General features: G+C 47.0%; 1 protein-coding gene across 1 annotated transcript in view; it reads left to right on the top strand.

The window, feature by feature from the left end:
• Positions 1-15488, top strand: part of LOC134540653 (uncharacterized) — a 73263-nt gene that overhangs the window by 6557 nt on the left and 51218 nt on the right. The window contains exon 3 of the mRNA XM_063383527.1: positions 547-756. Within this exon, the coding sequence (XP_063239597.1) occupies positions 547-756 (210 nt within the window). The remainder of the gene's footprint in view (positions 1-546; positions 757-15488) is intronic.

Genomic DNA, 15488 nt, shown 5'->3' with positions numbered 1-15488 from the left:
GTTCATGGTTTGGTGGTTGTCTCAGAAGTGGTTGCCGATGTCAGAGAAGCACCGGGTGAGTATAACTGTGAGAGGTATCCATTTAAGCTTGGTGTTAATGGGTTGGTGGTTGTCTGCAGAAGTGGTTGCCGATGCCAGAGAAGCACAACTGTGAGAGGTATCCAACTAAGCTTGGTGTTCATGGTCGACGGTTGTCGCAGAAATGGTTGCCGATCCCAGAGAAGAACCAGGTGAGTATAACTTGAGAGGTATCCAACTAAGCTTGGTGTTCATGGTTGACGGTTGTCGCAGAAGTGGTTGCCGATGCCAGAGAAGCACCAGGTGAATACAACTGTGAGAGGTATCCAACTAAGCTTGGTGTTCATGGTCGACAGTTGTCGCAGAAGTGGTTGCCGATGCCAGAGAAGCACAACTGTGAGAGGTATCCAACTAAGCTTGGTGTTCATGGGTTGGTGGTTGTCTGCAGAAGTGGTTTCCGATGCCAGAGAAGCACCAGATGAGTATAACTGTGACAGGAATCCAACTGAGACTGGTGGTTGTCTGCAGAAGTGGGTGCCTGTGCTGGAGAAGCACCAGGTGCGCATCCCGGTGGAGTGCCCGTTCCACCCGACCCGGGACATCTACTGGCCGCAGCAGGCCGCCAAGCTGCAGCACCGCCCCTCGCAGTGGACGTGCGGTCTGTGCGGCAAGTCCTTCTACGAGGAGCGCTTCCTCGACCTGCACTTTGACAACCGCCACAGGGACCACATCAACATGGTGAGTTCCACACTTTGACAACCGCCACAGGGACCACATCAACATGGTGAGTCTCACACTTTGACAACCGCCACAGGGACCACATCAAAATTGTGAGTCCCACACTTTGACAACCGCCACAGGGACCACATCAACATGGTGAGTTCCACACTTTGACAACTGCCACAGGGACCACATCAACATGGTGAGTTCCACACTTTGACAACCGCCCCAGGGACCACATCAACATGGTGAGTCTCACACTTTGACAACCGCCACAGGGACCACATCAAAATGGTGAGTCCCACACTTTGACAACCGCCACAGGGACCACATCAACATGGTGAGCAGTGGCGTCTCGTCAGGGGAAGCAAGGCAAGCAGTGCTTGCCCAGGCAGTTTCCAGACATTGTATTTTTTAATAAAATATTTTATTCAGAATAGTATTTTACTTTGGCTCGTGCCGTTAGGTGTATGTATTTTTTACACTATCTTCTTGGGACCTAGTACTGTGCGCTGTACGCTATAAGAAAAGAACTCGTTGACACACAAAACATGCTGTTTTAGAAGCGTTGCTAGGTTTAGAAGCGCTGGTAGGACCGCTTTCAGTAGGAAGGCTACCGAAGTAGTTTCCTTTCGGAAAGGGGGAGGGGGGGTGGCATGGTACAAAGGTTCAGGGAGGGGATTGGCTGTAAAAACACGTGGTAGAAGCTACGAAGGTAGCGCTTTCTTGCCGAACTGAAGCGAACATGGCCGAAGCAGACGGTGGAATTCTTCCGCCGACTGCTTCGGCTATGTCCGCCACAGTTCGGCAGGGCAGGTGGCGAGGTCACGTTTCAGTCGGCGGTCGTCTCTCGGGGCGCGCACATCTCTCTCGCGGGCTGTTGGCCGGCAGTGCGTGTGGGATTTGTGGGCGTACGCGTCCCACGGTTGGCGGATACGGTATCCCAGCTCGAGAGTTGCAATCTCGCTGGGGTGACTGTGAATAACCAATAGCAGTCCGCGGACCAATGGCCGGCCTGTGGATTCGTTATTACAGCTATCGGGGTGAAAGGTAGCCTGAATGCAGCCCGGCGCGTGGCAGAAAGCAGTTTCGTCGGCGAAGGCACCGCAGGGAAGCTCGATGTGCCCTGGATGCGAAGTGTAGACGAACTGCGGAGCTGTGAACTGCCGCGCGCGCAACGGAACTGAACAGCATCGTTACTCTGAAGGAAGAGATGGCGGCGCCTTTAAGTTGGGGCCTTGTTGGAGCCAGTTGTAGCTTGGGCGGCACGACCTTCAACTGTCCCGGGATTTTGGAGGACAAGAGGGTCCGACTCGCAAGATACTTAATTCGCCTGAACGACTTACCCCCACCCTGGCTTGAAAGGTCGTTGGCTGTTGACTGGAAGAAGGAAGATGAAGATAGCGCAATGTCAGGCTGCCTTTCGCCCCGTAAGCCCGCAGTACGTGCCGGTTCACTGGCTCGTCTGCCCACATCTGGTTTAACTGTGGCTGCCTGGGCAGCTGGGCTGGGCTGACGAGTGAAGTCGCCCGCCCCTGGGGGCGCATGCGCCCCTGCTTAATAATAACCCAGGAGTACCCAACATTTAAATGCGGGCCGCAAGGCCCAATCATTCAACTCCAGCATGGTTGATTTTTCAGCCCCTCCAACTCTTCTTACCTGGACCCTTCTTCCCTCTTGTCCAGTAGTTACCTGCTTGCTTAATGCATGTTAATTGATCCCCGCATGACCCGGCCCAGGGTTTTCCCTGTGTCTATGCAGGTTTTACCTGGGTCACATTAGCTAGCTTTTAAGCTAGGCGACCAATGGGGCGTCAGTCATGGCGCCAATCGCAGACATGGCTGGCCAGTAAACCCCAATAGCACACGGTGCACGCGCCCTGGTCCCACATGGTTAAAAACCCACATGATAGAGTGTATAGGCTTCGGCCTGAGACACACTTAGGTCCTCCCCTAACCTGGACCCTCCCCTTACACACTTAGAATAATTTAGGCTAGGAAAAAAAATCGTGGCGTTTCAGGAATGATTGACGTGCCAGTTTCTTGGTACACGTACCAGTTAACAGAGTTTATGATCATGTATGAAGATAATTTCTTTTGTGTTGGTACGTAAAATACCAAGAATTAATTTTTACTATTCTAGTACATTTTTATGAGGTTCTTCTCTTTATTTTAAAAACTTACTTTGCCATGTGTTGTATGTTTATATATTTTGTACCAGATATAGATGATACTACATTGCCACTTAGTATATAAGTAATGTAGAGTAGGTATTTTACTATCAGAATAATTTAAGTCAAACATTAATTTTTAAAAATAATTTATTTAAAAAAAATGTCAAGTTTTCTACCTGTGGAATAGTCAATGTTCAGTTAAGAAAACTACTTAAATAGCACCATTTTGTACCTTGAAATCCATATTTTCCCTGGGGAGGGCCCCCAGACCCCCCCCCCCAATCATGTTTTGATGTGGACGGAGTTGTTGCTTCCCCTCATGTAAACCTCACGCCTCGCCACTGATGGTGAGTTCCACACCTTGACAACCGCCACAGGGACCACATCGACATGGTGAGTCCCACACTTTGACAACCGCCACAGGGACCACATCAACAAGGTGAGTCCCACACTTCGACAACCGCCACAGGGACCACATCAACATGGTGAGTTCCACACTTTGACAACCGCCACAGGGACCACATCAACATGGTGAGTCCCACACTTTGACAACCGCCACAGGGACAACATCAACATGGTGAGTTCCACACTTTGACAACCGCCCCAGGGACCACATCGACATGGTGAGTCCCACACTTTGACAACCGCCACAGGGACCACATCAACAAGGTGAGTCCCACACTTCGACAACCGCCACAGGGACCACATCAACATGGTGAGTTCCACACTTTGACAACCGCCACAGGGACCACATCAACATGGTGAGTCCCACACTTTGACAACCGCCACAGGGAACCACATCAACATGGTGAGTTCCACACTTTGACAACCGCCACAGGGACCACATCAACATGGTGAGTCCAACACTTTGACAACCACCACAGGGACCACATCAACATGGTGAGATCCACACTTTACAAACCGCCACAGGGACCACATCAACATGGTGAGTCCCACACTTTGACAACCGCCACAGGGACCACATCGACATGGTGAATCCCACACTTTGACAACTGTCTCAGGGACCACATCAACATGGTGTGTCCCACACTTTGACAACCGCCACAGGGTCCACATCGACATGGTGAGTCCCACACTTTGACAACTGCCCCAGGAACCACATCAACATGGTGAGTTCCACATTTTGACAACCGCCACAGGGACCACATCAACATGGTGAGTCCCACACTTTGACAACCGCCCCAGGAACCACATCAACATGGTGAGTTCCACACTTTGACAACCGCCACAGGGTCCACATCGACATGGTGAGATCCACACTTTGACAACCGCCACAGGGACCACATCAACATGGTGAGTTCCACACTTTGACAACCGCCGCAGGAACCACATCAACATGGTGAGTTCCACACTTTGACAACCGCCACAGGGACCACATCAACATGGTGAGTCCCACACTTTGACAACCGCCCCAGGAACCACATCAACATGGTGAGTTCCACACTTTGACAACCGCCCCAGGAACCACATCAACATGGTGAGTTCCACACTTTGACAACCGCCCCAGGGACCACATCGACATGGTGAGTCCCACACTTTGACAACCGCCACAGGGTCCACATCGACATGGTGAGATCCACACTTTGACAACCGCCACAGGGACCACATCAACATGGTGAGTTCCACACTTTGACAACCGCCACAGGGACCACATCAACATGGTGAGTCCCACACTTTGACTACCGCCACAGGGAACCACATCAACATGGTGAGTTCCACACTTTGACAACCGCCAAAGGGACAACATCAACATGGTGAGTCCCACACTTTGACAACCACCACAGAGACCACATCAACATGGTGAGATCCACACTTTGACAACCGCCACAGGGACCACATCAACATGGTTAGTCCCACACTTTGACAACCGCCACAGGGACCACATCGACATGGTGAATCCCACACTTTGACAACTGTCTCAGGGACCACATCAAAATGGTGAGTTCCACACTTTGACAACCGCCCCAGGGACCACATCGACATGGTGAGTCCCACACTTTGACAACCGCCACAGGGTCCACATCGACATGGTGAGTCCCACACTTTGACAACCGCCACAGGGTCCACATCGACATGGTGAGTCCCACACTTTGACAACCGCCCCAGGAACCACATCAACATGGTGAGTTTCACACTTTGATAACCGCCCCAGGAACCACATCAACATGGTGAGTTCCACACTTTGACAACCGCCCCAGGAACCACATCAACATGGTGAGTTCCACAATTTGACAACCGCCACAGGGACCACATCAACATGGTGAGTCCCACACTTTGACAACCGCCCTAGGAACCACATCAACATGGTGAGTTCCACACTTTGACAACTGCCACAGGGACCACATCAACATGGTGAGTCCCACACTTTGACAACCGCCCCAGGAACCACATCAACATGGTGAGTTCCACACTTTGACAACCGCCACAGGGTCCACATCAACATGGTGAGTTCCACACTTTGACAACCTCCCCAGGGACCACATCAACATGGTGAGTCCCACACTTTGACAACCGCCACAGGGAACCACATCAACATGGTGAGTTCCACACTTTGACAACCGTTACAGGGACCACATCAACATGGTGAGTCCCACACTTTGACAACCACCACAGGGACCACATCAAAATGGTGAGATCCACACTTTGACAACCGCCACAGGGACCACATCAAAATGGTGAGTCCCACACTTTGACAACCGCCACAGGGTCCACATCGACATGGTGAGATCCACACGGACCACATCAACATGGTGAGTTCCACACTTTGACAACCGCCACAGGGACCACATCAACATGGTGAGTCCCACACTTTGACAACCGCCACAGGGAACCACATCAACATGGTGAGTTCCACACTTTGACAACCGCCACAGGGACCACATCAACATGGTGAGTCCCACACTTTGACAACCACCACAGGGACCACATCAAAATGGTGAGATCCACACTTTGACAACCGCCACAGGGACCACATCAAAATGGTGAGTCCCACACTTTGACAACCGCCACAGGGACCACATCGACATGGTGAATCCCACACTTTGACTACTGTCTCAGGGACCACATCAACATGGTGTGTCCCACACTTTGACAACTGCCACAGGGACCACATCAACATGGTGAGTCCCACTCTTTGACAACCGCCACAGGGACCACATCAACAAGGTGAGTCCCACACTTTGACAACCGCCACAGGGACCACATCAACATGGTGAGTTCCACACTTTGACAACCGCCACAGGGACCACATCAACATGGTGAGTTCCACACTTTGACAACCGCCACAGGGACCACATCAACATGGTGAGTTCCACACTTTGACAACCGCCACAGGGACCACATCAACATGGTGAGTCCCACACTTTGACAACCGCCACAGGGACCACATCAACATGGTGAGTCCCACACTTTGACAACCGACATAGGGACCACATCGACATGGTGAGTCCCACACTTTGACAACTGTCTCAGGGACCACATCAACATGGTGCGTCCCACACTTTGACAACCGCCACAGGGACCACATCGACATGGTGAGTCCCACACTTTGACAACTGTCTCAGGGACCACATCGACATGGTGTGTCCCACACTTTGACAACTGTCTCAGGGACCACATCAACATGGTGTGTCCCACACTTTGACAACTGCCACAGGGACCACATCAACATGGTGAGTTCCACACTTTGACAACCGCCACAGGGACCACATCAACATGGTGAGTTCCACACTTTGACAACCGCCACAGGGACCACATCAACATAGTGAGTCCCACACTTTGACAACCGCCACAGGGACCACATCAACATGGTGAGTCCCACACTTTGACAACCGCCATAGGGACCACATCGACATGGTGAGTCCCACACTTTGACAACTGTCTCAGGGACCACATCAACATGGTGCGTCCCACACATTGACAACCGCCACAGGGACCACATCGACATGGTGAGTCCCACACTTTGACAACTGTCTCAGGGACCACATCGACATGGTGTGTCCCACACTTTGACAACTGTCTCAGGGACCACATCAACATGGTGTGTCCCACACTTTGACAACTGCCACAGGGACCACATAAACCTGGTGAGTCCCACTCTTTGACAACCGCCACAGGGACCACATCGACATGGTGAGTCCCACACTTTGACAACCGCCACAGGGACCACATCAACAAGGTAAGTCCCACACTTTGACAACTGCCACAGGGACCACATCAACATGGTGAGTTCCACACTTTGACAACCGCCACAGGGACCACATCAACATGGTGAGTCCCACACTTTGACAACTGCCACAGGGACCACATCAACATGGTGAGTTCCACACTTTGACAACCGCCACAGGGACCACATTAACATGGTGAGCAGTGGCGTCTCGTCAGGGGAAGCAAGGCAAGCAGTGCTTGCCCAGGCAGTTTCCAGACATTGTATTTTTTAATAAAATATTTTATTAAGAATAGTATTTTACTTTGGCTCGAGCCGTTAGGTGTATGTATTTTTTACACTATCTTCTTGGGACCCAGTACTGTGCGCTGTACGCTATAAGAAAAGAACTCGTTGACACACAAAACATGCTGTTTTAGAAGCGTTGCTAGGTTTAGAAGCGCTGGTAGGACCGCTTTCAGTAGGAAGGCTACCGAAGTAGTTTCCTTTCGGAAAGGGGGGGGGTGGCATGGTACAAAGGTTCAGGGAGGGGATTGGCTCTAAAAACACGTGGTAGAAGCTACGAAGTTAGCGCTTTCTTGCCGAACTGAAGCGAACATGGCCGAAGCAGACGGTGGAATTCTTCCGCCGACTGCTTCGGCTATGTCCGCCACAGTTCGGCAGGGCAGGTGGCGAGGTCACGTTTCAGTCGGCGGTCGTCTCTCGGGGCGCGCACATCTCTCTCGCGGGCTGTTGGCCGGCAGTGCGTGTGGGATTTGTGGGCGTACGCGTCCCACGGTTGGCGGATACGGTATCCCAGCTCGAGAGTTGCAATCTCGCTGGGGTGACTGTGAATAACCAATAGCAGTCCGCGGACCAATGGCCGGCCTGTGGATTCGTTATTACAGCTATCGGGGTGAAAGGTAGCCTGAATGCAGCCCGGCGCGTGGCAGAAAGCAGTTTCGTCGGCGAAGGCACCGCAGGGGAGCTCGATGTGCCCTGGATGCGAAGTGTAGACGAACTGCGGAGCTGTGAACTGCCGCGCGCGCAACGGAACTGAACAGCATCGTAACTCTGAAGGAAGAGATGGCGGCGCCTTTAAGTTGGGGCCTTGTTGGAGCCAGTTGTAGCTTGGGCGGCACGACCTTCAACCGTCCCGGGATTTTGGAGGACAAGAGGGTCCGACTCGCAAGATACTTAATTCGCCTGAACGACTTACCCCCACCCTGGCTTGAAAGGTCGTTGGCTGTTGACTGGAAGAAGGAAGATGAAGATAGCGCAATGTCAGGCTGCCTTTCGCCCCGTACGCCCGCAGTTCGTGCCGGTTCACTGGCTCGTCTGCCCACATCTGGTTTAACTGTGGCTGCCTGGGCAGCTGGGCTGGGCTGACGAGTGAAGTCGCCCGCCCCTGGGGGCGCATGCACCCCTGCTTAATAATAACCCAGGAGTACCCAACATTTAAATGCGGGCCGCAAGGCCCAATCATTCAACTCCAGCATGGTTGATTTTTCAGCCCCTCCAACTCTTCTTACCTGGACCCTTCTTCCCTCTTGTCCAGTAGTTACCTGCTTGCTTAATGCATGTTAATTGATCCCCGCATGACCCGGCCCAGGGTTTTCCCTGTGTCTATGCAGGTTTTACCTGGGTCACATTATCTAGCTTTTAAGCTAGGCGACCAATGGGGCGTCAGTCATGGCGCCAATCGCAGACATGGCTGGCCAGTAAACCCCAATAGCACACGGTGCACGCGCCCTTGTCCCACATGGTTAAAAACCCACATGATAGAGTGTATAGGCTTCGGCCTGAGACACACTTAGGTCCTCCCCTAACCTGGACCCTCCCCTTACACACTTAGAATAATTTAGGCTAGGAAAAAAAATCGTGGCGTTTCAGGAATGATTGACGTGCCAGTTTCTTGGTACACGTACCAGTTAACAGAGTTTATGATCATGTATGAAGATAATTTCTTTTGTGTTGGTACGTAAAATACCAAGAATTAATTTTTACTATTCTAGTACATTTTTATGAGGTTCTTCTCTTTATTTTAAAAACTTACTTTGCCATGTGTTGTATGTTTATATATTTTGTACCAGATATAGATGATACTACATTGCCACTTAGTATATAAGTAATGTAGAGTAGGTATTTTACTATCAGAATAATTTAAGTCAAACATTAATTTTTAAAAATAATTTATTTAAAAAAAATGTCAAGTTTTCTACCTGTGGAATAGTCAATGTTCAGTTAAGAAAACTACTTAAATAGCACCATTTTGTACCTTGAAATCCATATTTTCCCTGGGGAGGGCCCCCGGACCCCCCCCTCCCCCCAATCAAGTTTTGATGTGAACGGAGTTGTTGCTTCCCCTCATGTAAACCTCACGCCTCGCCACTGATGGTGAGTTCCACACCTTGAGAACCGCCACAGGGACCACATCAAAATGGTGAGTTTCACACTTTGACAACCGCCACAGGGACCACATCAACATGATGAGTTCCACACTTTGACAACCGCCACAGGGATCACATCAACATGGTGAGTTCCAGACTTTGTCAACCGCCACAGGGATCACATCAACATGGTGAGTCCCACACTTTGAGTACCGCCACAGGGACCACATCAACATGATGAGTTCCACACTTTGACAACCGCCACAGGGATCACATCAACATGGTGAGTTCCAGACTTTGACAACCGCCACAGGGACCACATCAACATGGTGAGTTCCACACTTTGACAACCGCCACAGGGACCACATCAACATGGTGAGTTCCACACTTTGACAACCGCCACAGGGACCACATCAACATGGTGAGTTCCACACTTTCACAACCGCCACAGGGACCACATCAACATGATGAGTTCCACACTTTGACAACCGCCACAGGGATCACATCAACATGGTGAGTTCCAGACTTTGACAACCGCCACAGGGATCACATCAACATGGTGAGTCCCAACTTTGATAACCGCCACAGGGACCACATCAACATGATGAGTTCCACACTTTGACAACCGCCACAGGGATCACATCAACATGGTGAGTTCCAGACTTTGACAACCGCCACAGGGATCAGATCAACATGGTGAGTTCCACACTTTGACAACCGCCACAGGGATCACATCAACATGGTGAGTTCCAGACTTTGACAACCGCCACAGGGACCACATAAACATGGTGAGTCTCACACTTTGACAACCACCACAGGGACTACATCAAAATGGTGAGTCCCACACTTGACAACTGCCACAGGGACCACATCAACATGGTGAGTCCCACACTTTGACAACTGTCTCAGGGACCACATCAACATGGTGAGTTCCACACTTTGACAACCGCCACAGGGATCACATCAACATGGTGAGTTCCACACTTTGACAACCGCCACAGGTACCACATAAACATGGTGAGTCTTACACTTTGACAACCGCCACAGGGACTACATCAAAATGGTGAGTTCCACACTTTTACAACCGTCACAGGGATCACATCAACATGGTGAGTTCCACACTTTGACAACCGCCCCAGGGACCACATAAACATGGTGAGTCTCACACTTTGACAACCGCCACAGGGACTACATCAAAATGGTGAGTCCCACACTTGACAACCGCCACAGGGACCACATCAACATGGTGAGTCCCACACTTTGACAACCGCCACAGGGACCACATCAACATGGTGAGTTCCACACTTTGACAACCGCCACAGGGACCACATCAACAAGGTGAGTCCCACACTTTGTGACAACCGCCACAGGGACCACATCAACATGGTGTGTCCCCTTTCTTCCGATAGATATTGTGGGGCTGGTTTCACCAACATTGGTGAAGGAATGTTAGAATGCTCTAAGTTTATTTTAAGTCTTGATAAAAGTGCCAGTTTTGTGAGAGGACATTATATTAAATTTAATGAGTTAAAAATACTGGGACGTATCACCTTACTCGTTTTTTTTTTAGTATGACGGTGCTTTTCTATTGAAACGTATACCAAAGCACATGATCGGTGAAAATTACAAAGTGATTCGTGATGAAGAGGGGATAAGTTAAGGAGCTGATTAATTACTTTAATTTTTATAGTTACCAGACTTTAAATATGATTTGCAAATGCACTTCCTTCGGCAGAAATGCATTGCACTGCAAGCAATTGAACAGCACAGGAGGAAAATATTTTGCGATCGTGGAAATATATTTGGTATCCTGCACGAGCATCAATTGTATTCCCACCGAAGATGCCACACCTAAACACCACTCCCGCCTACTTGAGCTTTGTAAACATTAATGTCATCTTGATCATGACAACCTACAAATAAAACCCAATTTTGTGTTTACCTAAGTTGTCACAATTTTTTACATTTCTCTAAAGGAGTAAGCTCACGAGTAATTTAAGTATTTTTGTCAGCTGCCTTTCTAAAAAATTATTTTAAGGATGACAATCTCAGTGTTGCCAGTTAAGTGATGCAGAGACTCTGGTTGCTCCAAGGGTGTGGTATCGCTACATGGTTTGAGGACAGTAGGTTCAGTGACCCAGAAACATACCCCTGGGTGTGAGCCTCTTAGGACATTACTAAGAATACAAAGTATTCAAGGGGTGTTCTGGTAAGAGCACGTCTATTCACTGATCGTGATGTGGCCTGTAACGAGCACAGGGCCGAGGCTCTTCATTGCACGAGTCCCAAAGCACTTATCACTAGAGACCTGTAAAATTAGCGGATTCATTTCGCGATAGCATAGAGTCGAAATTCTTTTGACATTTGTTGCTTCAGTGATTGGGCCACAGTTTATCTGAAGGACTCTGGGCCAATGAAAAATCTTTAACAGAAGAATTAGCGAATCACGATCATTCCAGTCAAGAGGTGTTACGAGTCGGTAACCAATCAGCAGATGTAATTTGCACGAGTGCGTAGAGGATCATGGAGTCTATCCTTTAGGGATTTGAAATCGCTAATTTTACAGGTCTCTACTTATCACACATCGGTATGACGTTGATGGGTTGAATGTAGTACTGCATGCAACTTCACTGGAGGCCACATGACTGGAAATTAGGTCCAAGCAACACACGGGTGTGCAAATGTTGTGGTACGGCGAAACTTGTAATGGATAAATAAAGAACCTACAATTTAATTATGTTGTATAGGGAAGCACCATAACATTTTGGAAAGACATTACCAACCCAAAGTAGCATTGAGGCCACCAAAGGTGATAATTTTTTTTTTTTGCGTGTACATGTAATGAACTAGGTTTCTTCTTGCCCAAGTTTATGGTTTAGCAGATAAATTTGATTAAATACTGCCCTTATTAATTGCAAGATATGTACTCAAAAACAGTTTTAAAAAAAGTCTCCGCCGATAGTCGAAGTAGCGATGAACTTAGCCTGTGATAAATGTTCTTTGCGTTGCACAGTATTGCACTGGGTTCACTCCGACCCGAATACTGTTGCACAAGCTCTGGTGAGGTGGCAATGTCGCATAATGGCTTGTGCGACCAGGTTTTCGACAGTATCCTACTGTCGCTGCAGTGTTAAAAAAAAAACTCCATGTGATGCTTTGGGAAATGAGTACAACTGATACTACATTTTTGAACTACTATCTATTGGAGATAATTTTCATTGACATCATACCTCCTGTAGCAGTAATAATTAAGCCTGGTCCTTGCACTGCCAGTAGACATCCCCACCCGCTAGGTGACCTGAGTCAAGTGACCAATCCCAGGTGTACATGCAATTAGCTACCTCTGTGTTTTTGACGTGACAACGTCTAATAAATCGATGAACGCCTGCTGCACTCACGAAAAAGGATGACTCATTGTCCCGTTACGCTCATTGTACGCTTGCGCTGCATCTATCTCTCTTCCACTCGATTGGAACAACCATCGATCTGACTTTTTCGAGGCACATTAAACTTGAAACACTCCCATTCGTTTCCTACTTTTCCTATCATCGTCCTATCCTTAACAGAATAACACAGATTGGAATAAGTGAAATAGCAAACATGTATAAAAGTTATAGTTAAAATAATCTCTTCGTTAAAGTAATAAACATATTTGAATTAATGAGAGCAAATAAAAGTAAATTTATCAATTAAATTGTTGATTTCATTTCACTCCTTCTTTGTATCCATACAAAATAGTGATAATTCAAAAAAAATTATTCAATTTTATTCATAAAAGTATGCAATCATTTCATCAATGTTTTGTTATGACGTTGTCACGTTAAACTATCGTCCGTAAACCGACTTTACAGACAACCAATTTTTTTTTTTTGCAACCACGATGTATAGTTAACCTTTAAATATTCACGTAAACACCCAGTGTTCTATTGTTGCCACAGGTTTGCTCACAAGTGGACATGTGTCACAGAACACGTGTATTGTGCCTAAGTGCATCATGTTTATATGAATCCTGTTAATTCTCCTTGCTAACCATGGGTCTTAATTAAATAGTGTTACCAATTTACAACATAATCATGTTTCTACACATGGTTAAGAATAAAATTAACAAACAGCAGATCATTTTATTCAGTTATGTTTTTGAAATAGTTATTACTTTTTTTTTGCTTACAACAACATAATTTGGATCTTTAATATTTTACTACAAAAAACTATTTTATTTTGGGGAATGTCATATATTTAGTTTTTCAAATTAATTTATCTTCGTTTTAAGTTTTGCCATAAAGGCATCAACTTTGGCATAACGATTGCTCATGCTGGTAATTATGGATCGTACACAAAATACGTTGCGTGTAATTACAACTTTAATTCCTGAAACTATTAAAATATGTTTTTCCTTATAAAACCCTCGCAGTTTCCGTACATGTATTTACATTTTTTGAAATAAAGTAGTTACGAAAAAAAGAATAATCAGCATTTTGTTACATAACTTTTGTCACAAAAAATTATTTTGCAGCTTAACGCATGTAATAATTATATGCATGTGTGCTGAAGTTCAGTGTGAGTATGTATACATACATATATACATACATACATACACACACACATACATACACACATACATACATACATACATACATACATACACACATGCATGCATGCATACACACACACACACACACACACACACACACACACGCTGAATTACCCGGTATTATACTTTTTTTTATATAGTAAATGAGGTTTCAAAAAACGTTATGGGTAAAATAAGTTTTCTTAAAAGGGTGTGGTTAAATAATATTAATGATGATTTGCGGACTTAATTAAAATAATCGTTCCTGCGGGAAAAAAACTTAGATCGTGATGGGATTTGAACTTGTAACCTTGGCGCTCGATTTCACCTTTACCCAGAGAGCTAGCGAAACACTCTGTATTAAACTGCAGATTGATGGAATATACAGTATATTTGGCACACCGGTATGCTATGTTCCCAGCAGTTAAATGAACCTCGCTGGTATAACAGTATAACAGATAGGAGCATGCGCTTTATATCCCTCTCCTTCATTCATAGAATATCGCGCTCATGCGCCTAGCGAGGTGTGCTCAGTCAGGAACACCACGGAGGCTCTGTGTTCCAGCTATTGCGTTCCTGGCCTAGAGTTTAGGCCCGTTCCGCAGTGGACGTAACTGCAGCCAGCGTTTCAAGGTACGGTAATACTAATTTCATTACAGCACGGGCATAATTCACGTATGTAATGTAATTAAGCCACGCAGAAGAACACTTGTACCAGAAACAATTGTAAACGTATTTTCGTGGCTACCGCCGCAGCCAAGGTGCACTGCTTCTGTCGGTCGCACGGAGAGACGTAAACACGTAAACGGAAGAGCTGGGCATTGCCGAGCTAAACCGTACGGATCCATCTGTGGCGACCCTAGATTATTCGTGGTCCCGATGTTACGAAGAAGGGCTTAGATGGAATAAGGGGAGGGCGGTGTTATAAAACAAAAGAGACAGGAAAAATTAATTAAAAAAAAACTCTTGAAAACTTTGTTTTATCTTAAGAAATTTAGGATTTTCTTTCTAGCAAAATTATTCTTGTGTTACTTTAATTAATTCCGGTGGAACAACGTGTTTGTATAAGGCGGTAAAATATTTGAAGGTTTTGACTATAACATTTTGAAATCGAAAGGTATTTATCAGCATTTTAAATAAAAAGGTGAAAATTTTTCCTGTTTCCAATAATGTCGGTATTTTTCCACAGGTAAAAAAAAAAAGGCGTGTGCGTGAAACTTCTTGATTATTAGGTTTAGAGATATACGATTAGTTTTTTTGTTATTGAGTGAGAGATAGTAGTAATTGATGATGTGGCCTTCCTCGCAGCTTGATTGGTGTGGGATCGAGTCCCGGGTGGAGTGGCAGCAAAGAACATAAAAAATACATGTGCGCTTTTACTTACCAAGTTCAACATGTGCATGACAGATAGCAGCAGGCCTAGCGTCTACAAGGCGCAGGAAGCCCGGCCAA

Source organism: Bacillus rossius, chromosome 17, assembly GCF_032445375.1.
Source record: "Bacillus rossius redtenbacheri isolate Brsri chromosome 17, Brsri_v3, whole genome shotgun sequence".
Taxonomy (NCBI): Eukaryota; Metazoa; Arthropoda; class Insecta; order Phasmatodea; family Bacillidae; genus Bacillus; species Bacillus rossius.
This window is presented reverse-complemented; position numbering and strand designations above follow the sequence as displayed.